The sequence below is a fragment of the Acromyrmex echinatior genome, unplaced genomic scaffold (assembly GCF_024713525.1).
Source record: "Acromyrmex echinatior isolate Ae372 unplaced genomic scaffold, ASM2471352v2 Scaffold40, whole genome shotgun sequence".
Lineage (NCBI taxonomy): Eukaryota > Metazoa > Arthropoda > Insecta > Hymenoptera > Formicidae > Acromyrmex > Acromyrmex echinatior.
The window spans coordinates 90,001-116,379 of NW_028259073.1; the positions used below are offsets into that span (position 1 = coordinate 90,001).

At 31.5% G+C, this 26,379-nt stretch overlaps 3 protein-coding genes across 7 annotated transcripts; 1 reads left to right on the forward strand and 2 right to left on the reverse strand.

Annotated features, from left to right (window-relative positions):
• Positions 1-3,700: 3,700 nt before the first annotated feature.
• On the forward strand, positions 3,701-7,962 carry Nprl3 (GATOR complex protein Nprl3). Of its 3 annotated transcripts, none has more exons than XM_011064019.2 (7): positions 3,701-4,118; positions 4,237-4,508; positions 4,578-4,673; positions 4,754-4,972; positions 5,306-5,639; positions 5,803-5,991; positions 6,446-7,962. In XM_011064019.2, exons 1-7 carry the CDS (start codon positions 3,957-3,959, stop codon positions 6,815-6,817), a joined length of 1,644 nt encoding a protein of 547 aa, XP_011062321.1. In that variant the 5' UTR covers positions 3,701-3,956; the 3' UTR covers positions 6,818-7,962. The 3 variants fall into 3 exon arrangements, with proteins under 3 accessions (XP_011062321.1, XP_011062322.1, XP_011062323.1); XM_011064020.2 differs by having other exon boundaries at positions 5,803-5,979; XM_011064021.2 differs by having other exon boundaries at positions 5,803-5,883.
• A 710-nt stretch (positions 7,963-8,672) lies between these two features.
• Positions 8,673-20,798, reverse strand: Dcr-1 (Endoribonuclease Dcr-1). Of its 2 annotated transcripts, none has more exons than XM_087416591.1 (23): positions 20,481-20,798; positions 20,182-20,297; positions 19,807-19,966; positions 19,417-19,712; positions 18,983-19,345; positions 18,705-18,859; positions 18,371-18,609; positions 18,117-18,300; positions 17,684-17,862; positions 16,704-16,855; positions 16,435-16,567; positions 15,667-15,897; positions 15,406-15,585; positions 15,079-15,292; positions 13,799-13,980; positions 13,494-13,672; positions 13,166-13,419; positions 11,748-12,958; positions 11,114-11,686; positions 10,339-10,570; positions 10,043-10,263; positions 9,624-9,789; positions 8,673-9,542 (listed from the first exon to the last, which is right to left on the reverse strand). In XM_087416591.1, exons 1-23 carry the CDS (start codon positions 20,538-20,540, stop codon positions 9,292-9,294), a joined length of 5,931 nt encoding a protein of 1,976 aa, XP_087272717.1. In that variant the 5' UTR covers positions 20,541-20,798; the 3' UTR covers positions 8,673-9,291. The 2 variants fall into 2 exon arrangements, with proteins under 2 accessions (XP_087272717.1, XP_011062325.2); XM_011064023.2 differs by having other exon boundaries at positions 16,426-16,567.
• Positions 20,799-24,465: 3,667 nt separating this feature from the next.
• Positions 24,466-26,072, reverse strand: LOC105150743 (uncharacterized protein CG13380-like). Of its 2 annotated transcripts, XM_011064025.2 has the most exons (3): positions 25,643-26,062; positions 25,344-25,532; positions 24,466-24,891 (listed from the first exon to the last, which is right to left on the reverse strand). In XM_011064025.2, exons 2-3 carry the CDS (start codon positions 25,515-25,517, stop codon positions 24,820-24,822), a joined length of 246 nt encoding a protein of 81 aa, XP_011062327.1. In that variant the 5' UTR covers positions 25,518-25,532; positions 25,643-26,062; the 3' UTR covers positions 24,466-24,819. The 2 variants fall into 2 exon arrangements, with proteins under 2 accessions (XP_011062327.1, XP_011062326.1); XM_011064024.2 differs by having other exon boundaries at positions 25,344-26,072.
• Between the last annotated feature and the right edge of the window lie 307 nt (positions 26,073-26,379).

Below are 26,379 nucleotides of genomic sequence, written 5' to 3' on the forward strand. Positions count from 1 at the left end.
AATTCCATCTGATGAGCATGGATCATGACTGGTACTTCTGGAATCCGTAATAAAAAAATTTTCGATTTTTCCGTCAAAAACTATCACCCCCCAAAAATTTTTCAAAAATTTGGTCCAAAATTCATGGGTCCAAAATGCGTTTCTCGACCTCCTGAGTCGCCTGGCATGGTCGAATTTTGATCGATTTTTCCGACCCATTATATTTTCTCAGTGGGACTTAGAAAAAAATCGCCGAAAACCCCACTTCCAAGAGTACACAGCCTGAACGAAAAGAGATAGCGGAATGGTCCAAACGGCATTCGAAGCTGCTTTGAAAACCAAACAACATTGTCTCAGATCCGGAAGCTCTAGGACCAACCGTTAAAAAGAAAATGGCGACTTCCGGAACGGAAGTAGGTATTCAAAAAATTCCAACTGATGAGCACGGATCATGACTGGTACTTCTGGAATCCGTAATAAAAAAAAAAATTAAAATTCCTTCGCAACACGGTAACCTAACCTAACCTAACCTAACCTAACCTAACCTAACCTAACCCAACCCAACCTAACCCTTTGGAGTTGTCTTCGAAGACCTGACCCCGTGCCAGTCACTTCACCGACCTAACCAAATCCGTAGTTCTCGACCTAACCAAAACTTAGGAAAATAGTGGAACTAACCAAAAGTCCCCAATTTTCAAATGGATGTAACCAAAAGTCCCCAATTTTCAAATGGATGTAACCAAAAATCCCCTATTTTCTCGTGGAACTAACCAAAAGTCCCCAATTTTCAAATGGATGTAACCAAAAATCCCCTATTTTCTCGTGGAACTAACCAAAAGTCCCCTAATTTCTAGTGGATGTAACCAAAAGTCCCCTAATTTCTAGTGGATGTTACCAAAAGTCCCCTAATTTCTAGTGGATGTAACCAAAAGTCACCTAATTTCTAGTGGATGTAACCAAAAGTCCCTAATTCTTTCCGATATAACCCAAACTCCCCAAATTTTGATGTCTACAGTTTGGATTTTTTCGTCACTGTCATTCTTTGTCAGTATGTGTGGAACTTAGAAAAAAAAAAAAAAAAAAAAAAAAAGAATTTGTCCAAAATTCATGGATCCAAAATCCATTTCTCGACATTCTGAGTCGTCTGGCATGGTCAAATTTTGATCGATTTTTCTTATTTTTTGAACGGGACTTAGAAAATATTCGCCGAAAACACTGCTTCCAAGAGTACACAGCCTGAACGAAAAGAGATAGCGGAATGGTCCAAACGGCATTCGAAGCTGCTTTGAAAACCAAACAACATTGTCTCAGATCCGGAAGCTCTAGGACCTTTCGTTCGAAAGAAAATGGCGACTTCCGGAACGGAAGTAGATATTCCAAAAATTCCATCTGATGAGCATGGATCAGGACTGGTACTTCTGGAATCCGTAATAAAAAAAAAAAAAAAAAAAAAAAAAATTAAACTCCTTCGCAACACGAAGGAACCTAACCTGATCCCGTGCCAGTCACTCCGATCTAACCGATGGTCCCCGAATTGACCGAAGTATCGATAAATGGTGGAAATAAAAAAAAAAAAATCCTTATTTTTCCAGACCTAACCCAAATTTTATAGACTTCTATAGTTCGAATTTATTTGACACTCATTTTTCCTTCATTTTGGAGGGTGTGGGACATAGAAAAAAAAAAAAAAAAAAAAAAAAATATTTTCAATAAAAAAAAAAAAAATTCAAATTCTTAAAGTTTGTCCTACATGCCTATTTCGTCGCTCTGTACGTTGTCGAGACACTTTCATTTTTTGAGTTGGACTGAAAAATTTCAAAATTTTGAAAAATCAGAAATTTAATTTTCGTAGGTGGGGGTATCGATGTATCTCGACGAGAGGAACAACTTTGTTCCTCATAACCACCCCCCTCCGGTGACCCCGCACCCCTCAAACGACCCTTTTAATGTTTTGTCAACTTTACAAAAAGTCCACAGCCCAAACGGTGACAGATACGACAAAATTGTATAGAACATTTTCGTCTTCTCTCAGGGCCTATTATATGGGAAAAATGCGAAACTTTTGAAATTCCGACATTTTTATTTTTTTTGTGACTTCAGAGCCCTCTATCTACGAAACCGTGAATCCTAGGGCAAAATTGTATACCACCTTTTGTGTTTGGCCCATCGAGATCTATGAGATAGCATCCTTGAAATTTTCAAATTCCGACATTTTTGATCCTATCCCCACCTAAAAAAAAGTCCCCAGGCCAAGGGGGGGGCTGGAGGGGGGGACCAATACCAGGGGAAGGTAGACCCAAGTGAGTACTATATGGAAAAAATCTAATCTCAAATTCGCAAGTTGTACTAACCCCTATACCTAACCTAACTCTAACTCTAACTCTAACCCACTCCGCCGACCTAACCGACATCTAGTGGTTCCCGAACTGACCGAAATATCGACAAATGGTGGAACTAACCCAAATTCCTTAATTTTCCAAACATAACCCAAATTCCCAAAACTTTGATAGACGTCTATCATTCATAGCTCTTCGATACCCTCATTTTTCCTTCATTTTTGAAGGGTGTGGGACAAAAAAAGAAAAAAAAACAAAAAAAAAATTAAAATTCTTATTCTTGGTCCTGCATGCCTATTTCGACTCTCTACGTCGACTAGACACTTTTTTGAGTGAAACTTAGAGAAATTTCAAATTTTGACAATCCAAAATTAAATTTTGCGTGTGGGGGTATCGATGTATCTCGATGAGAGTAACAATTTTTTCCCTCATGACCACCCCCTTCGGTGACCCACCCCTCAAATGATCCTTTTAATGTTTTATCAACTTTCCAAAAAGTCCACAGCCCAAACGGTGACAGATACGACAAAGTTGTATAGAACTTTTTTGAATAGAACTTCCCTCGAGGCCTATTATTCGGTCATCTAAAAACTGCGGATACTTTTTAGATGATCCCATATATGGGAAAAAAAATAAAAAATAAAAAAATAAATGCGAAGCATGAAATTCCGATATTTTTTTTTTAACTTCAGAGCCCTCTACGAAATCGTGAACCATAGGGCAAAAATGTATTCCATATTTTGAGTTTTGCCCATCGAGATCTATAAGATAGTCTCCTTGAAATTTAAAAAAAAATTCCGACATTGTTGACTCCATCCCCACCTAAAAAAAAAAAAAAAAAAAGTCCCCTGGCCAAGGGAGATGGCGGCGAATTGGATCAATATCTCTTTTATTTTAGAATAACATGGGAATGACAGAATCATTCACGTCTTATTCTAAAATAAATGAGTTATACTATAGTTATGTTTGATAAAAACGGACTGAAAATTTGCATAAAGAAACAACTTCGTAATTATATAAGATGATGTTATAAGACAAAATTCACTAAATTAACTTGTTTGAATTTTCTATTTTGTTTATTAAAATTCACAACTTTTATTTTCATATGTAGATGTAAAATTAAAATTATTTTGTTTAAGGATTAAAACTATCCCGTTAAACTATCCCTTTTATGGATATAGCCGGCACGGTTCTGTTCTAAAGATTTATTACAGAGACGAATCACATCCACTTTCCACGATACAATTTTATCAATAGTATTAGAAAATGGATATAGTCACGTAGTTCTCAAATTGAAAATGGATGTACTGGCGGTAGTGTACATGCGATTTCGACGGACTAACTGGAAAAAAAAAACCGACATAGCCTCTCTTAGGTTTCTCTTTGTGCATGGATATCCTAAGAATCGTGCACGCGTGAATTGTATGTATGAACCAAATATGGATTTATCATTTTCAGCCTTGAAAAGTGGACGTATCCTAAGAAAAGTGAACGTTGCTATGCAGTTTACATTCACTTTGTCAGAGGACAGTAGTGCGGGGCAGTATTTTGCGGTTATAGATTTTGGGCTGTCTTGTCCTCTCTTAAATTTCTTTCCGCATATGATAACATGTTGAAAAATTATTTACATGGTTTAAAAACATGGGAATCCATCCATTGAGTATAATTTTGGTAAAAAGCGATAGCAAAGGTGATAGATTATTATTTCGATATCCGCATATGACAAATCATGTAAGAGATTTGAATCAGTACACAAAACGGAAGAATCCTTATTCATTGACTAATACGGAAGATTTATTGCAGGTTTTTTTTTATCTAAACATATAGCTTTTACGAAAAAATTAATAATTGCATTCTTCTTTAATTCTGTCTTTAATTATGTGACTATTAATTTGGTAATATGTTTTATTATATTCGACAGTCCTTACCGTTTCCAACATCAAACATAAGTAATGGAAATTTAACCGGTTTAACGGATGAAGTCCTCTCTACTTTATTTGCTGTAAAGCCAGAATTATGTGAACAGAAATTTGAATTAAAAGTAAATGATGTTCGCTTTGTTGGACATCCAACGTTAGTTTTATCTCGTGGCTTAAAGGAAGTAAACTCGTCTATGCTTTTCAATATAGTTTTTGCGCTGCAAGCACAAGCAAATCATTCAATAGTAAAATGTTACTATGATCTAAGCAAAAGGTAATATAATTTCAACAAATGTGCAAAAAATATTTATAATATTCCGAAGTAGCATTTTCATGTGCTTAGATTAGGCATAGCGTTGAGACACGAAGAGAAAAGATGTGGCTTTCTGACAGATGAGATAAAGATAATGGTATCAACACATGATGAGATTGCTGGAAGGTGATAAAATATTTATTCAATTTTTTTATTTTTCATAAAATTATTTGTTAAGGTACATTTATAAGTTTATATATGTTTAGATCTGAAGGTGAAAGCGATTGCGACGAATCACCATATGAATTAATTCTTCAAAGAAGCTCATTAGCACGTGGTTTAAAATCCGTATTTAGCAATCTCAGTTCTTCTGGCATTGTCAGTATCATAATTAACAAGTGGATTCAAGTTCGTTTCTGCCTTCCACAAAAGGTTCATCAATCACATAAAAAAGGATTGCTCATCGACCCCGAGATTATAGACAGGTTTGTTTAATAACATTTTTATGCCAGATACAAGATGTATGGAGTATATATAAATTATAAATAAAAAAATTTTAATATAATAATTAAAGATGAAAAATGTTATGTTTATAAGAAATGGTACATTCAATAAAGTTTTTGTATATGAAACTTCAATGATTACTTAAGCGATTATTTTTTTATACTTTTTGAAATTTTTTTTAAATTCAAACTGAAATTTTTTATTAAAATCAAACTACCTTCAATTTTGAGATTTTGATGGATATTCTTGATTTCCACTTTCACTGCGTACAACTTTAAATGTATCTATCACACATCATATCATATGTTTTGCAGATGTTTAAACAGTTTAAGACCTTATCATGGCATACTCTTATTAACTGAGCCATTGGATTTATTAGAATCTTTGCAAATAGACTGCTCACCAGCGCTTAAACGTTTGATTCAGATGTATAATCCATTGAAAAGTTTGCAAACTTTAGCCGCAGACTCAGATTTAACACTTGCACAGGTGTTTCAGCTAGCTGGCCATTTAGTTTATTGGGCAAAGGCTACAATAATTTATCCACTTTGCGAAAGCAATGTTTATGTTGTTTCCCCCGACGCTATTTTGACTAATCAGCTGTTGGATTCTTTCTCTGAACACTTCCCAGGAATCTGCTTACTTCAAGTATATGCATCATAATTTTCTGGTTTTGCACCTATTTATAATACGTATTAACTTTAACTTTTTTTTTTAAATTTAAACTGAACTACGTGATGTAAATAAAACTTTATTATTGAATACCATTGAATTTGATGTATATTATATTAAACATGTTGTGTATTTTTAGGTAATCAATGATTTTTCTCTACCAACTTCAATTAGCCAAAAGTTGAATCCTTTGAGCCAGCCGCAGCAGCAAACGCAGTTGGTAAAGATAATTATATGGCTATTAAAAAATCATTTGCTCTTACAATTGCATACATATGTGCGCTACATACCAACAGTATATGGACGTTTATCATTGGTAATTTACAAAGTAAACACATAATTTATTAGCGAAATAAAAAATATATTTACATAGGCAAAATTGATGAGAATTGAAATGGGAAAGACGTTTAGAAGTAAAAAGGATATACTTTTTTTTTTAATTTTATAGCTTTTCTTCAATTAATATTTATTGCAATTCGTTGCAATCCTTCCCTCAAAATGACACTTATTTCTGCGCTATTATAGTAGTTTTCCATCCTGTAAAGGTTAATTCTGTGATCTAATTTTTATTATTTGTGTAAGAGATTCTCATCTTGAGTATAATATTGATAATATAATTTTAAGATAAAAATTAATCATATATTTCCATTATATAAATTAATTTAAAAAATTGGAAGAAGGAAGAGGATGGAAAAGAAAAAGAATAGTTACAACTCGATTTTATATTTATTATGATACATATTTCAACCTTAAACTTTTTTCAAATTTTCTTTTGTACTTAGGATACACAGGACCAAGAAACACATGATACAATTGCAATGGAAGAAAGCGAAAGTATATGGAGTTTAAATGAGACACCAAAAGGAACGCCGACTGAAATCAAAGAGGAGTTGTCACTCACAGATAAAGAGGATGCGCTATATGACTATCAATCGGAAGATTATGATATTCCTTCCAATGATAGAAAATTACTCGATAGATTGTGTCGTCTTGGCTATTTTGACGGTGATTATCACCTAGAGGAGATTATGTATTTAGAAAATATTCGCAGATCTCAATTGTTACAACTTTTGGATAAATTTCGGGATGTATTAATGACTTCCGAGTGCGAAGATGTTGCAATAGCACTCTTTTACAGTCGATTAGGTACTTGATTGTAATTATATACAATTACATATATATATATATATATTATATATTATATATATATATATATATATATATAAAATAAGTATCCTAATGGCCGAATGTTTAAGTGTAAATTGTTACAAATAGTACTATTTATAATAATTAGAAAGATTTGTAATATAAATATTTGTATTCATTTGAAATAAGGCTCCCTTAAATACAAAGAAAAATGATTTAGATAATGTTTAGAATACGGACTGCACCTCCGATTTTGATAAAATCATGCTCATTTGACACGTTTTTGCTCAAAGCAAAAGAATATATAAGAAAAAACATTGGATCCCGCAAACCGAGATATTAATGAAATGATTGAAATCCATTTCGCTTATGGATTTACTATGTACTCTATGCCCTATTACATCCCCTACAAATGATTGATCGATCAATATCGAATTAATATTGATTTGACATTAATCGATCAACCATTTCTGGCTGGGTCGAAAAACCAGTTTACTCACGATATATATGTCTACACAGTCTCTACTGCTACTGTTCATTATAGACGATGCTTTTAAGGTCATGGCATACAAAGAAACTTGAGGCAATAAGACATAAGGAAATCAACATGTTTAATTGATTTATGTTATGGTCTTACGGACTCTACTATGATTGATCAATTCCCTTATTGCTTATGTTTTACTGCTTAAGTTTTTTGTTTGCCATGGCCTTTACGATTACGCCTTTTACATGCAATGGCCTTTAAATCGTAAAAAATTGACCAATCATCTGATTAATCTCAGATTGGTTAATTTTCTACGACTTAAGATCCTATGATCGCTTCTATTGTAGATCCTGCATTAGTTTGACCTACGCACCGCAGCCCTTGGTGCATCGCAGTCCTTTTATAATATTTTGTATATTACATTTGATTACATTATTGTAAATACATTTTGTAAAAATTTTTAAGATTAACATACACTGTCATTTTTATAATTCATCTTGTAGATGAAGTACTATTGTTTTTAATCTGCTTAAATTAGAAAACTTCATATATTATAAAACATTTTATTTATCCTTTCTTTTACAAAACTCACAAAAGTCACAGGACTTTTACTTAACATGCTTATTCTATGCGTAATAATCTGCATTGCAATAAAAAATAATGAAATAATGCTAGGAGTTGATGTTATTTCATTTGTTGTTTGTATCACTATTTCGTGTTATTTTCAATGTAATTGTATCGATTATTGAGCTGCCGTAGTTATTTTTCTTTTGTGAGTATAATTTCAGCAAGAAAATAAGTACAGATTTCCAGACATATCGTACACTTTTTTATATATAAATATATATATGTATATAAACTTTTTTTCTTTAACCCGGAAACGATCGCATTGAGTCATGATGTATTATACATGAATAATTTAATTTCATGATATAAAGTGTCATATATACATGATGTCATGATGTATTACACATGGATAATTTAACTTCATGATATAAGGTGTCATATATACATATATATTTAATATATATATATATTTAATATATATATATATATATATATTTAATAATAATTTGATTATATAGTATATATATATTGCAATGTTTTGTATAAAATAAAACAAAAAAATCAAAAATAAAATTTTTTTATAGTAAAAATCCATTATGAAACATTTCAAGAAAAATTTATAACAAACGATCAAAAGACAATAAAAACAGTTTTATATGAATTTAACACGCGATTACTTTACACTACATATGGGAATGACCGTTTCCGGATTAATTTTGTTACTATATACATACAATGTAAATAGAGATTATAAAACGATCAACAACGCTAGCATGACTAGAGTTTTGAGACAATGACAATTATATAAAATATTTTGGCAAATCAACAAACCTAAAATGAACTGAAAAAATGTGATGCGTTCTCAAAATCTTTTAATGTTGTACGTTAAGATATATTCTCGAATAAACGTGTTTTGAAGAGAATGTAAAAAGAGATGAAATAAAGACTGTCTAATTTTTAAAGAAATGTTAAAGAATAGATTTATATAAATTCGATATCTAAAATTATCTTCGATATCTCAATATTCGATACCTAAAAAGATATCTATTCGATTATCAAAGACAAGATAACATTGCATTTGATGCATTGCATAATACTAAATAAAATATTTCAAATTATCTACCTCTCCCATCTTTAAACTTTATTATCAGTCACATGTAAATAGCTTATTTATTCATATTTCATATTATATCCAACTCGCTGTTGGAACAATTAATACGATTAGGCTCAATGCAACAGCTTCTTCGTTAAGACTTGTGTTGTTTCAATCGAAGTCGTTATATTGTGCTTATACGTTCTGTCCAGCGGCAGATTACTTTAAACATTGTAATAAGTATACTCGTCGTAATAATCTTGAGTTGAGACTTAAATGTCCCAACAATTCTTTGAAAATAAGAAATTTATCATAAATTTTTCCTTTTACAAACTTTATCATAGTTTTTGTCTCGAATAATTCTGTATTCTACTTTTTAATTTCTTCAAAGCGCATTTAGCCGCTGTACACTTTGCGATTCTATAATTTCGTCCGATTCCTTTAAAAGAACCCTTACCAAACACGTCTACAGTTACTCGGACTCTACGGCCATCAGCCAATTTCTCAGGCCTACCGAATTTTGCCGTTTCAGGTTCTAATTCTAATAATTCGCGAATTGGAGATTTGGGGACATTTGTGCTGAATTGTTCTGCAATTGTACAATATCTCTTTAATAAATTTATGAAATGCTAAAACGTTTAAAAATAATTTGTTTTTGTCAAGGTCTTACCAATTTCTGATTTCATTATCGTGTAATAAACACTCCACACTGCATCGAGAGACATTCCGCTATCCAAGTAAATAGCGCCGGCTAATGATTCGAAAACGTCACCTAATGCCTTTGGAACTTCTACATCTTCGGCTTCCTCACATTCCTCTTCGCCAATTAAGTAATACTAAAATGCACGATATATATATTACTGTCACATTTACAAATGTACAAATGTGTGTCTATTAAAAATTGCTAAAATTTGCTTTACATATAATTAGACACAACAAAATCACAAACTTTTTTTTATTTAAAAAAAAAGGTATTTTACCGATTTTTGCTGACTGTATTATATTGAATTTGCTAATAATAGTAACAATGATAATGACGATAACAATAATAATGATAATAATAATGACAATAATAATAATTCTTTGTACCTCCTCGCTAATGGAATGTCCATTTTCTTCCTGTATTCTAACAAAGCGATTTATTACCACACTTAGCCCAGGAGAGAGATGACGGAAATATTTATGAAAACCGCACCTCACAGCTAAAGAAGCAAATATCGTGTTATTGACTAAAGCGGATCTTAAATCTGTTAAAGCACCTGGCGAATGTTGCCGGGAATCCTCGTATAAATGTCTAGTTATTAAATAATCTGAAAAGATATAATTTCGAGATAACGCATTATTGTAATTTAATAATTAAAAACTTAGCCAATAAAAAAAAATACCTAATACAGCGTCGCCAAGAAATTCCAAACGTTGATAGCAATCTGTTAATCTATTTGGTTGGTAAGAGGCATGCGTGAACGCTTGCAAAAGATAACTACTATCACGAAATTTATATCCTATACTTTTTTCTAATTCTTCGTATCCATCGAGCATCATATACAACTCACTTTCCGGGTCAGGAATGTAACGGAGTAATGGATTTTGCGGCTCTTCCAACTTTCCATAACAAATCTAAAATTTTTTTAGATATGAAACTAAATTCTAGATATTTTTATAAATATATGGAACTTAATTCTCCAGATACTAGTTCTACAATATATTATTTATATTATTAGTTCTATATTACTATACTTATAAATATAATAAATATAATAAATATATAAATATATTACTTATAAATATATAAAAAGAATTAGAAAGAGAAAAAGAAGATAAAATTTAATAGAGAGAAAATTTTATATATCTATATATTATATAGGTATAAAGACATACAGTCATTGTGTGTGCATGCGATATTTAAAAACGTAAGAAAATATATTCACACTTTAAATAATTTTCATTTCATTGCACTGCTCACTTGTGCATATGGAATTTTACGCGTGAAAAACCATTTTTTTTCAATGTCTTATAATTCGAAAATTAGATCGATAGCCAGACGCATTTTTTCCAACAGAAATCTTTTCACGGATTATCAAAACGGATTATCATTACATCTCTGATGAATTTCAAACGAATCTAGATTTTTTTTTTTTTTTTTAAGAATCAACTACTCACTTGCGTCCATGTAGTTTCCCTATATTCATTAACTCCCTTTATATATGGCGTACTACCGGGTATCCTTTCTTTCGGTTCATTTTCGCTTATCACGCAAATCTCTTCGGTAGGCAAAACATGAATTCCTAACCAAGTCATAAAGAGAAGCGCCCCACGAGGTCCACATGCAATTAAATATGCTCCTATCAAAGCCTCTACACAGTCCGCGATACTTTTATCTGGGATACTGTGCTGCGTGATTAAATTGTAAGGTATGAAGCATCGTAAATTATCTAAATTGTTTGACAGCCTACTTTCGTTTTTATCCAATTCACTTTTCATAATCACAAGTTTTTCCTCAGTCTCTTTAACGAGTTGAGTTATTTCGGTTGGATTCATAGCTTGCAAAGTAGGAATGTCAGCTTGATTCCACAGAGCAGAAGGAACACCAGATTCGATCAATGCTTGCTCAAGTTCCTTGGGGACATAATAGCAAGGAGGGAGCCAATTGTCATGCGGCTCGAATTTTGTTGCTATCATGCTCTCGCCAAGCATTTTTTGTCTGCCGAGTCTGTAAAGATTCAAATTGCTGACCTAAAACAAATGAGCAATTTGACAAATATTACAAGTGTTACTGAATAATCATAATACGTACCTGTTTTGATCTCAAGTGACTGAGTTTCCCTTCGTGAATATTGTCATATGTGCAATATAAATATGTGGTTATAGCATATTTGAGAAATGAGTCACCAATCGTTTCCAATCGCTCCAAGTTAATGCCGTCATTCGCATTTGACATTGTTAAAGCTTGGAGGATCAGACTAGGACTTGGTCCTGAATGACCTTTTAATTCCGGTTGATAATCAAAACTAAAGAGATCGTTATTTAAATAATTTTTTTCATTTAGCTTGTTAATCTCTTTTTTTATCATGCAAGTAGGTACAGTAGGCTTCCTATTTAATACTTGGTCAGTAAATCTTTTTACAACAGTTTCTATATAATCTTTGTGTTTATAATTCGGTTCTTTACTTTCAATTTGGCAACTCGACGAATTCTTCCTTTTAATTGCAATTTCAGAATTATAAGATATAAAAGTACCGTCGATCATTATATCGTGTTCTTTTCTCTTAGCGAATTCATAATGCGCTTCCTTATGTTTCACAAGTAATAACTCTTCGTCCTTCTCTGTATACATCCAAAAGTTATTATCAAAATTCTTTTCTGTTTCCAAAAGATCCAAGATCTTTTTGTTAATTTCCTGCTTACATATTTGTTTCTCGTCTTCTACAGCTTCGGCGACATTTTCACCCATATAAGAGATCTTCAAACCTCTACTTTCATCCTCACTCTCGTCAGATGTGTCAGCAAAGCCATCGCTATATATGTCATCTGATTCGTAACCATCAAAATCAGATTCGTACGTTGGCGAACCATATCGAATATCATTCCAACCGAAATCTTGCGGCAAGACTGTCACATTTAGAGGAAACGATTTCATATTATCCGCATCATAATCCATACTCATAGTCACGTCGTTTGACCATGCCATGTCGTTTGACCATGTACCAATCTCCAGCTCATCATCTTTTTGCTCATCGGCAATATCTTCTTCCGTTTCTTCATCGGTTCGTGCGTTGTCGGATTCCAGTTTTATTTGTTTCTCAATCTCATTGCACAATGTGTATTGTTTATTATTTGTGTCTTGACCAGATATCGTATTCTGACATTTACTGATATCTATACTGTTTGAAGACGAGTTGTCTTGTGCATTTTCACTTTTAACCTGCTTCGTTTTCTCCGTTTCCTTTGACCTTTTCAATACCTCTGCCAAGCTCCATCCAAAATCTAACGCCGGCCATTCAAAATCTAAAATAATTTATCAAGTAACTGTAAATATTAATCTCACTCAAGTCATTATTTTAATTGTTAGAAGATTCTCTAATTCTATTGTTACTGTGAAATGTCTTCTCAAAATATAGACAAATATATATATATATATATATATATATATATATATATATATATATATATATATATATGCATAATATATGCAAATTCCAAGCGATTGCATACCTAAATTCAAATTTTGTTGTCCTAAATTTATCATATATGCCACTTGACATCGTATTTGATTAGCAAGTAATAAAGCATTAATTCTATACAATATGCAGGGTAAGCAGACCGCTTGTCTCCATAAAGACGCTGGAAAAGGATGAATGGCGCATAATTCAGCAACAAGAATTTGTTTCTGCTCTAAATTTTCTCTCTTTGCGCGTTTGGTTTCTTCACTGCTTGTAGGCAATGCAACACCTTTGCGATTTACATATCTAAAATGAATAAATAATTAAATTGGTGTTTAAAAGATGAATGCCTCGATAAATACTTGTTTCACAGGCTTCACCTAGGGGTTAAAAAGTTTAGTCTAGCTGATGTATGATCCACATCTAATAACGATTGTTCTAAATTTTGTATTTGTATGCCATACTTCTTATAGTAATATTCTTCAAAAGTACTATAATCGTGTCCGGGAAAAGAAGACTTTGGATTTAAGTTTGTGCATATTTCCGCTACATAGAAATACTAAAAAGAAGTAAAAAATGTATCGCAAAAGGTCATAAGACGAGATTTTGCACACACACACACGTGCGCGCGCGCGCGCGCACACACACTTCAATATATTTAATTTACATTTAAATATATATACACCTGTGGTTGATCTTGACTTCTATACCACGGCATGATTACAGCATCGTAATATTTGGATGGATCAAATTTGAAATTTTTTCTATCTTCTTCTGGAATCTTGGTTGGTACCGCATTTCTGTTCTGATAAATGCATTCCAAAAAGTTCCAATCTACGCTAATATCTGACCCTTCACATGTTGCGACTAAAAAGTTAACAAGTATTAAATTCTACGACGGTCTCTCTAAAAGATTTCGTATTTCGAAGAAGAAAGAAAAGAATAAATGGAAAATCATCGATTTTAATATATTTATAACGTTGTAAAGAAGCTATGCGATTTGCGGGTTATATTTTCCTATTTTGATACATCGTTAAATGCCAACGTTTTGAAAACATTGTAGTTCATTTAATCAAGATGAGAAACAACTTGAGCCGTTTCTTTGTAAAGGAGGTTTCCTTTTATGTACGCTGCTAATGAAATGAACATAAGGGGAAAGAGCTGGACAAATATGAGGGGGTAGAGGATTTTTTATTTTTAGACGCAAGTACAAAATATCTTGCTCTTGCGGAAAAGTGCACATTAGAGAAACAGAGGTAATATATTTCAATCTACACATGAAAGAACTACGATGAGACGTTAAATTAAAGCATACTATAGTCAGTTTTGTCTGAACATAACATTGAGACAATTCACCAAATACTTTTTAATAAAACAGTAAATAGCTACCATGACATATTTTTCAAAAAAATATGGAGAGGCCATAGTGATATGCAACATCCCGATAATCTATTTATACGATATATCAAGACAGAAAATAATCCGTAAACCAAGCGTAGTTTTTTTTCAAGAAAATACTCGATGAAAGCCTCAAAAGTATTATATCGTTGTAATTAGCTTTATATATATAAATCATAGACCAAAATACATCAAATGTCTATTAATCTCTATATAACTTGTAAACAATGTAATTATTTCAAAATTAATAAAACGAACGTATTAAAGAATTATATGAAACGTCTTCGTAATGATGTAGTTTATAAATTTATATTTTTTTAAATAAAAACTATCTTATATATTAAATAAAAGATATTATATAAAATTATCATAAAACTATAATATAATATAATATATTCATCTTTATTACATGTCTGAATATATTATCCTTTTAATTTTGACTTTGAAAGGAACAAAAATTGTGTAAAATCGTTAATAATTTTGAGCCATTAATAATTTTAAGCTTCATCTGAAGAATAAAGTTTTAGATTTACATTGTTCCGTTTTCTAATACACATTTATACTCACATATTTTTACTGGTACAATTATATATGAATTCTCGGAAGCATTTGGATCGAAAAGCATTAGATATTTCTGCAATCTTAAAACGTTTGTAAAAGTATAATTAAGGAAAGTGTCAACTCTTTCTATTTGAAACTCGTCCAGGATTACAGTCTTCTTACTAAGTTTTAATTGCACATGAACTTCGCCTGATCTAGTATAAATAGGGAAGGGACACAACTATAAAAGAGAAAGAAATTACATAAAGCACATTAAAAGAATTATAAGTCTTTCTTAAATAAATATTATTATTAGACGAATAGGGAGGAGATCGAAAAAAAAGAAATTATCACCTTAGGTATCTCCTTTAATGTAAGTATGCCAAATCCAATAGCTGATTCTTCAGGAGGATAAATGCGTCTGCCTCGTGTATTTTGTTCTTCAGGTAAAGGACAACTTAGCACCATATTTATATGATACAGATAAGATGGTACTCCAACTATTGGTCTACAATCTGTTAATGCCTCAGCTGTCTGGAAAAAAATAATACAAATTTTAAACAACTATAGTTGTTCAACTGTATAATACATTTTAAAAGAAAAAAAATGATAGACTTTTTTATAGTAATATTGTCTCCGTTTTGTCGTCCCTGGTCTAGCTTCTGAAAAATCAGCTCTGCTTTCATCTGGCAAAGCAGGTACCTCTGCATCTTCAGGCTTGGCTTTAAAGTTTTCCTTTCCGATAGGTAACAAATTATCGTCTATCTCGTTTTCTCGATGTAGATCGATGCACATTTGCAAAGCAGCCATACGTCTAGCCATCGCTCTATTCGGCATTGGGTATGACTAAGGCACAATAGGAAAAAAGCTATGATATATTATAAATTACAATACGAGCAATTACATGTAGAAGCATTTCTCGAAACTATTGGATGATTTTTTTGCCATGTATGTTTCTCGATCACAAAATATTTTTCTTATAAAATAAAAAATATCACAAAAGACATTATCCAAAAACATAAATAGAGATTAAAATGAAGGAATTTTTACCAGACTAAGTTTAGTAAAAGAAAATATACAATACAATCGTATACTTTACTAAATTACCAAATCATGTTTTAATACAATTTTAATTCAAATTACAAAAAATTATATTAGTTATTAATATAATTTTATAATTAGTTATTAATAAAAATTATAATATTAATAAAAACACTACACGAGATTGAAAATAATATGAGATTAAAGCAATATGATCTATTGCTTGATATTTCCACTAAACAAAAATCATCTCTAAGACAATCAAATAAACTAAAATATCTAATGCTATAATATTTCTTATTTTGTATTTCACATATATGTATAACTATTTACCGTAATTACATATTTCAATGGTGAATTTATGGGAAGTCGTAGAAAACAAATATACATCATTATATCATGAATATTCACTGTTTCAATACGCCACTCTGGTGTTAATCTCGTAAAAGTATCGCTAGGTAATTTCGCACAATACCTGCATGATTTAAAACATTTATTTACTACCGATTAAACTTTTTGAATAATGCGATGATACTGTACTCGTACAACTTTTCACTAAGTATATTAATAATATAAAACATTACATTACCTATTAACTAATTAAACGTTACCTATTAACTAGCGAAATGGCAGAATTAAAAGTTACTTTAGGAGCATCATCACCATCAAGTGGTTTGTAATGTGGTATCATTGCAGCATACATATCTGCTTCATTCTCTTCGTCTTCAGTCAGCTCTTTATTAGAACATTTTAATAATAAAGTCTACAAAATAGATTGATGCTCTTCCATTATAATTTTCGACTGAGGTTGGCGCAGATAATGAACCACATTAAAGGTTGATAATAAAACTGGTACGCACTAAAGTTGATGAATAAATCAAATAACACGTATGCAATTTGGAAAGATAAGCCCGAATAATATGAATTAAAATTCCCCTTTTTTCTCACTTCAGCCGTACTGTGAATTGCGATAGCAGATGCAAGAAATCACAAGACCTTTTTTTCCTGCATTACCGAAATAAATTTTTCATTTTTTTTTGGCATCACATGGATTCGATAATGTCAGTGAATAATATATATTTATAACATTGAAACTCTCTTTGTGGATTAAAAAATAATTTTAAATTGTCTATTGTCACATATCGATTGTTATGAGATATGTATGTATGTATGTCCATTGAAAGAAAACAAAATTTAGGAACCTATTCTGTAACTTTTAACGACTGTAACTATAATATTACAGTCGTTAAGAGTTACAGAATAAGCCCCTTAGAAGTGTAAAATACAATGTAGTTTAAATTATATTATTAATTATAGTTGATATTATGTATTTACCAATGCAAGATAATAAGAAAAAAGGGAATATTTTATCAATCTGTGCTATTAAATGCAAGTAAATATAAAAAACAAGCAAATTTTACTTCCACATACATATTATTATATAATAAGAAAAAATTTATATATTTCCTTGCAATGTCTTAAAATGTCTTAATTCGATGTAACTGCTCGAGAGATAATAAGAGCCTTACAAAACACTGAAATTTTATTGAAGTTTTATAAGGAAATTATAAATGAATTTTATAAGTTATACCTTTTCTATATATTGATATTGAGCCAACTGCCATATAAATTCTTTAGATGCTTCTTGTGGCACCAATAATACATGCAAGGCATCCATGGCTCTTGCTCTACTTTTGCATTGTATATATGACTGATAATTCTTCGGAAAGTCATACCTCATTACAAAATTGCATTTTGGAATATCAATGCCTTTAGAACATGTAAGAAAATGATCATCTCTCTATCAAATCATGGTAGATGGTTCTTTAAAAAAAAGTGTAGAGTGCAAGTACAAAAAAAAAAGAAGACTATAAAACGTATCATAAAAATATACAAATAAAAAATATTTATTAAAAATACAAAATCAAACATTTGTTCATAAACTTCTTTTTTTTTTGTTCTTAAATCCTGGATCTACAAATCTTTGAAATGAAACTCAATTTAAAAAAAAAAAAATTACAAACCTTCTTCCAAGATTGAAGTTGCAATCAATAAGTTGCACTCATGAATTCTAAACCGTTTTAAGACTTCTTCCTGTTTCCTATGTCCCATTTCTAGATCTCTCGAATAACCAACATCATCAGTATTTCTTTCAATTGTATAAAGAGGTGATAAAAAATGCAAATCTTCGTCATGTTTACATATTTCCTATAAGAAAATTAATATTAAAAAATTCATGCGTTGATACATGATAATTTGTAATAAGATTTATACATACGCTTAATAAGTAAAATAAAATTTTAGCTGTAAATCCCTTATCCACAAAAATTACTCCACAAAGCAGATCGGGATCTGTACCACTGCAAGAGTAACGTTGCAATTTGAACGGTTTTTTGTAATTATCATCGTTAGATCTCCAATTACCTCCTAACTTTTTCAACTGCATAGGTTTTTCCTGAGTTCTCGAGAAAGAAATATTTTTGTCACTTTTTGTGATACAATTTTTTGAATTAATATCTGAGAAAAATATAGTATATTTTTATACATTAAAAGTACAAATATATTACTGTATGCTCTTCATGTAAATCTTATAAATTGGAAAAGATTCTTACCAGCACTTGCCTTTTTCTCTGGAGTGGTAGTCTCTTTAGTATAAAAAGGAGTGTAAATTTTTAAGATTTGCAATAATCGATGAACTTTTGGAGTACTATATTGATATATCCTTTCTTTCTCAGACAAATGTTGAAATTCATTATCACAAAGGGCACTGTAAAAGATCATAATTTTCGTGTATGTGTACACACACGTACAAAATTATACAATATCTTAAACTCCCTAACTGCGTTTAGCACATAGGTGTCAATATCATCATCGTTATTACAATACTTACCGAATTTTTATAAAAACAGATGTTATCATATTTAATAAAAGATAATGTCTCTCGTAAGGAGTTTTGATCTTCAATTTTTCCGTTAAAAATAGCAATGTTAAAGCAGCACGATCGGCACACCATGGTCCAAGAGTTTCTAATATATGCAAAAAATCTTGCATCATCTCAAAGGGCTTTTGTATGGGATCAGGAATTTTTTGAATATCCTCATAAAATTCTTCAGTATAAATTTCCATTGGATCATACCGATGATCACGTAAAAATTCAATTGCATGTGATACACAACTTTTAAGCGTATCATACAAGTCTTTCTTTTCTCCTCTATCATACTCCACAACATACTCTCTTGGTTTTGGACTATAACTGCATATACAAATAATTCTCACATTAGTTTGTTTAGCGAAAGGACATTGTCAGCAAATTATTAAACTTACCGTATTATTGACAGAATATCATTAGCGGTTTCTACTTCACACTGGAAAGCAGCCTCTACTTTTTCTATTTCTAAGCCTAATCTTCCAGGTTCTTGTGTCAAATTAAACACTGGTACCGCTAATCCGATTATTCTAGGAACATTGTTGCACAATAGAAAAGTTTGCAGGACAAACTTTAAATTGCTATCTTCAATAGACTTATGGCACTCATCTACTATGACTAGATTAATGTGACATGGTAAAAGTTTGCTTTCTGATATTAATTGTGCATAGACTTTTGACGTTCCAACTAATACCTATAAATATGTATAAAATTAAATGTATAAGAAAATACTTGTAATAAATTTTCTTTTAACAACAGTAAATAATTTTACAATAATTTTTTCTTACGTGGGAACTTTCAAAACTTTTGTCAAATCCCTCAAGTACACCAGAATCACACGCTAATACTTTCAGATCTGTTAATTGCTTTATATAAGTTCCTATTATTGTACATTTGTCTTTGTCATTTAATATATAGATCGCTCGTTTTCCACCATTACTTACTAATCTATGCAAGGAAAAAATAGATTCATATTTAATTTATAAATATATTGTAATTAATATTTGATTTGAGCATTTATAACGAAAAAAGGATTAAATTTAATAAACATACTTGAGATACTTTGTATAAAGCTATGGGCTATTCATATTTAAACATTTTGTTACTATTCTTGAAAAATAACTCAATAGAGTTTGTTGAAACAAATGGAAACATTTCATTACCTTCTATTGTTGGTAGCAAACTCTTGAATCAATTTTATAGAAAGAAAGGTTTGCTCGGAATTTTTTCCCAAACAAACAATTATATTTTTTTCTTTTGCTGCATAAAGAAGTTCTACCTACAAATAAATGTTACAATGTGTAACATATGTGTGTATGTATGTATATATATATATATAAAATATATATTGCAAATGTTGCAACATACACACAACACACACACACATATAAATATGTATGTATGTATAACTCTCAAACTTTCAATCATATTAAAGTCATTAAAATTAAAGTAACTTTATTACCTCGTACTCCCTGGGAGTAAAGGATTTTGTATAGACTTGGTCATTTAGTGGAAATGCCATGGAATCTACAGTATTTCTATAATTATTACTCGCAGTAATAAAATAACAGTTCCCTGATAATTATTAAACAATTTTTACCATTCAGTAATGATAAAATTCACAAAAGCACAACACCATTTTATCTAAAGTGCCTGTTGTTGGGTAATTACACTTGCATTTAAAACTTAAGATTAAGTTAGGTTAGGTTAGGCTAGAGAGAAACCTGAGAGCGGCCATCTCGACTTTTTTGTGTGACGCTTGGAAGCCCAGTACACTAGCGACACTAAAGCTGGTTCTACACTAAGCCGGTTCTACCGGTTAGTTGTAAACTGATCGCAAGTTTGTTGCGATAGCCAATCTGAAGCTTGCATTTTGAAATTAACGTTTCACATTGGCTGTCGCAAGAAACTTGCGATCGGCTTACAACTAATGTAAAACCAGTTTAATATCAATTTTAAGCTGGTTCTACATTAATCGCATCGTAGCGTCGTAAGCGTGTTGCAAGCGTTGCGGCCCAATCACAGTCGAACCAGCTTGATGTTTATTGGACACACCCTAAGGATGAAATCACACGGTATGGAAAAGGACTGCGGAATAGAGAATGCGTCATTGAAACAATCAATTAGCGCTATTTAGAATAACGCAGAATAACGCTGATTGGTTGCTTCTATGCACATTTTCTATTCCGCAGTCGTTTTCTGTACTATGTGATTTCACCCTTAGGGTGACGTTCCATGACGCGTATCGTCATAGAAAATAGCGCATATTCGCTTATAGAAGAATTCAATGGATGCATTCAATACTACAACTGCTCACTGAGCGCTCAGTCAGCTCTTACCTTTGATTGGCATATTCCGTTAGATTTAAAAATATAGATCAAACAGATACAAGAACTCACTGAGCGCTCAGTGAGTAATCATAGTACCGAATGCATCCAATAAATCACTAGTCTAATTTCCACCGAGAGTTTAAACCAGATCAGAATGTAAAAGTATAGGATCATCTAAAAAGTATCCGCGATACTTTGTCACTAGATATATGACCATCAACACACATCTAGTGACAAAAAACCGCGGATACTTTTTAGATGACCCAATAAAATATAATGTATTTTAGTAAAATTATTAAAATCTGCAGGTTAGGGACTCTGTACAATAAAAAGAACAGGGAACAGAGAACAGAGAATAAGAATTTCAACCTAGAAACTGTGTATTCCACAATATATGATTTTTTATTCGAAATAACTCAGAATAATGCTGATTGGTTGCTTTTATAACGCATTCTCTATTCCGCAATCGTTTTCCGCATCGTGTGATTTTATCCTAAGAACCAACTACAGTCGAGTATTTCTCTGTTACAATCGAACAACAGGGAAACTGTAGTTGCTCGATTGTAGTTGGTTGGTTCTTACATTCTGATCCTGTTTAAACCCTCGATGGAAATTAGATCACTGAGAGTGCCGTCACATGAGACGTAATTTACGTAAGCATAAGAGACTTCGTACAATAAAAGGAACAGGGAACAGAAAACAGAGAATAAGAATTTACCTATCAGAACCTATCAGAAATCATATATTGTGGAATACACAGTTTCTGATAAGTTAGCGGATCGCCAATCCGTTTATGCACGATTCGCTGCATGGGACATAAGGAACAAAATTGTCGCGTTCCACCGTAAAATGATGGAATAAATCAATTAATCGGATTCTTCGATACGCGAATACGCGCGTACGACGATAACGGGCAATTGGAACGCAACTTGTATCGCCGTGTGCACGAAAGTGTCTAGGGATATTGCAATTGGAAAGCACCCATTGCAATTGGAAAGCACCCATGGACGAGGTCAAAAAGAGTGTTCAAAAGTGGTCATCTGAATTAGGTTCGATCGAGATCGCTTTTGTTCCACGATACTTGAGGATTGATTCTATATATTGAAACGAGATGAAAATTACAAAAATGAGCGAATTTATTAGAATACTAATAATTTCATTGGTCAACATCTAATAAATTTGTTTATTTTTGTAATTTTCACCTTGTTTGAAGATACAGAATCGACCCCCTAGAGTCGATCACCCTTTAGTAAAGAGTCAAATCATAAGGAGTATCAATCTCTGATTGGTCAGATTTCGAGTCCCTTTAAACGCTGCCATTTACAGATACTTTCGATACGTAGTGAATCTGTGTGAGCAATTCATAGATTTGGTGTGAGCAATTGTTTCATGATGTAAAAGGCGCGAACACGAAATCAGTCTATCAACTGTTAACCATGATGAAATTGTGCTGTTTGCGGCCACCCACTGTTGCGGCAATGGCGTTTTTTCAGTCTTATGTCTTAATTCTTAACTTTAAGGGACTAATAATAAAAGGAACAGGGCGCATAATAAAAGGAACAGGGAATAGAGAACAGAGAATAAGAATTTCAATCTATCAGAAACTGTGTATTCCACAATACATGATTTCTATAGGTTGAAATTCTTATTCTCTGTTCTCTATTCCCTGTTCCTTTTATTGTGCGGAGTCCTTAACTTTTACTAGAGGAACTTTAACGACATCGTTCTCGCAGTTTGCATGGTAAGTTATATCCAGTTTACATGAAGAATGCTTCATTCTTCATGCAATTCTAATGACAATTTATATGAATTTCTTTCTGTTATTGTCAGAGCATGCTAATGAATAACATCCCTATTACCTTAGGTTATGTGTGTTCGGTTGTGTGTGCGTAAACGTATATGAGGAGTTTTGCGAATCGAACGCCACTATCGAGCACCAATATCAATTCAGAAATCTAGGGGTCGATTCTGTATCTCGAAATGAGGTGAAAATTACAAAAGTGAGCAAATTCACTAAAATATTTATAATTTAATTGGTCAATAATTAGTGAATTTGCTCACGTTTGCAATTTTTATCTTATTGGGTCATCTAAAAAGTATCCGCGGTTTTTTGTCACTAGATGTGTTGATGGTCATATATCTAGTGACAAAGTACCGCGGATACTTTTTAGATGACTCAATATTTTAAGATACACAATCGACTCCTTGATTTTGATCACACTTTTCAAACTCTAGTTCGGTCTCTTTAAGCCCGATGTCCACGGTGCTAGAAATCTGTGCGAGATCTCGAACAGAGAACAAATTAACAAATCACATTTGATTGCATGACCATTGCGATTGGTTAATTCTTTCTTCATCCGAGGTCTCGGACTGATTACTAGTACTCGTGGACACAAAGTTTTAGTCTCCATCCTCCATGGCTTATACTATGACACTAGTGCGTCATATGTTAATATCCACTTCTTCAGAGGGCAGTAGTGCGTATTTTGCAGTTACAAGAAAAAGGCTCTCACGTCTTCTTTCAGGTTTCTTTCTAGTATACATTTTTTTTCAAGAATAGAGGTCCCAGCCTCCAGGGCGGGCCGTCTTTAATATCTCATCGATGTCATTGCATGTTATATCGATGAATAAGACATTCAAGATATTTAAAAATAATCAGCAGTTTTTATCTCATTTATTTATCCTCCTATCGTAATGCCTATTCTCAAAAGCTCTTTATGTATTGTATATTAAGAATCAAAATATATTACATAAATTTTACATGTTTAGCAAGAATATTTTTTCAAACATGTAATTATATATCAAAATCATCCAATATATTACAATTTTACAGGCACTTGAATTAAAGAAGCTAATCTCTTTAGGATATAGAATACAATTGAAATATATCGTATACAAAGTTTTATAGTTGCTTTCTTAAAATAATATATTATTTATTCTTATTTTATGATTATTTCTGACATTACTGTCAAAACATTTTGTTATCACTTTCATATTATAAAGAATCATAGTTTAGAATTTAGAATAATACTGATACTTTCTTGCAATGTTACAATTTGTAACAATATACTAATATTCTGATAATGTACTGTGAAAGATACAGATAAAAAATAAAGACATTCTTGACTCCCACATATATTAAACAGATATTAAACATTTTTACAGTTCTGACTTTAAACACGCACGTGTATAAATGCATATAAATGCACAAGCATCTTTCAATATCACCTGTTGTAGATATATGAAAATATCTCAGTCTTTTCCAAACAAATCATCGTTCCATACTATTACACCTTACAATATTTATTCATATATTTTTATTCATTCACTAACTCACTCAATATAGTAAAATTATAAGCTTCATTTAAATGAATTATTTATCAACTTTTAACTTAATTATCTTACTTATGTTTATAACTTGTCTAATTTGTCTTAACTTTAATTCGTTTGACAAAAATAGTCAAGTTTATTTTAGATCTCTTTAAGCATAAAATCATAGCTCCTACAGCGTGGACATTGAACATGATCATGTAGAAAAACAATCTGTAAAATAAGAGAAAGTTGAGGATAATAATATTAATATGATAGCACATTAATAATATATTATTTAAACTTAATTAAGGCTGGATTATTTAATCTTTCAGTAAAAAAACTTCAGCTCACTGTCTAACTCTCTTACAAGGTCGGTTCCATCTTCAGCTGAACCATATAGTAATTTATCTATTGGATAAACAAAAGAGTAAAAAGTAAAGAATCAGAGCATAAAAGAGTAAGAGAGTGAGCTGAAGTTTACCGAAAGATGGAACAATCCAGCTTTACTCTTTATACTCTTATTCTTTTACTCTTTTGTTTATCCAATAGATAAATTATCACATAGTTTATCTGAAAATAGAACAACCGGCCCTACATATAATAATATTGTTTTATATCTCTAATAATAAAGTAAGATTAAGAGACAAAAAGACATAAAATATTGATGCGAATAAAATAATAACCTTAGGATGTTGGGGACAACAATATCTTACTCTTCCTCTAGTCCAAAATCCACAACCGTTGCATATAATGTGAGAATGTGGTCTATAACAAATGCATTCTGATGATACACTTGAATTTGGCATATCCTTCGCAGTAATCCTTGCGTTATTCCTTATTATATATCCTGATTCCATGTTTACGAGTAAAACCTACAAATATTAAAGTAAATAAAAATGCACACACACACACACACACACACACACATATATTACTTATCGCATCCATTTAGAATACTGAACATGAAATGATAAACACGTACCACACACAAATTGGCACAAATCTCTACAATCCTATACTAGATTTACTACTCTTCTTCTTCTTCTCTCTGAAAATGGCGCTCGTATGATCACGTTTACTATCCACGCAGCTTAAACCTTCAAATGCCCTTAGATTAATACAGACGAGAACAAAACAAACAACATCGAGTGAAGTATGCATCGAAACTGGCAACGGCTCGACGGTTTTACATTGAGACGTTTTAAAATTACAAATTTAAAATTACGATATATCCATTCGATATTAAAAATATTAAAATGGAACATGTTTAATCCAAAATTGAATATTAAAAATAATAGTTATTTAAAATACACTAAAAAGTTAAAAATCTAAAAAGTTAACGAAAAAACAGATCGACAGAATGATCGAGTTTACTGTTGGAAATAGGAAAATTATACAATATCCACATGTAGATGAATCTCATATATCTAATTATCATACGACATGTCTATACACAAAACAAAATTATATAATAATATACAATATATGTATATATATATATATATATATATGAAAATATATATATATATGAAATTATAATATACAATATATATATATATATATATATTGTATATTATAATTTTGTTTTGTGTATGCACATGCGTGAGATAAGTATGGATATGTGATGTGTGTGTGTGTGTGTGTATATACACACAAAATAAAATATGTGTGATAATTACAACGCTTCGAGATATCAAAATATGTCTTCGTCGCACTTCC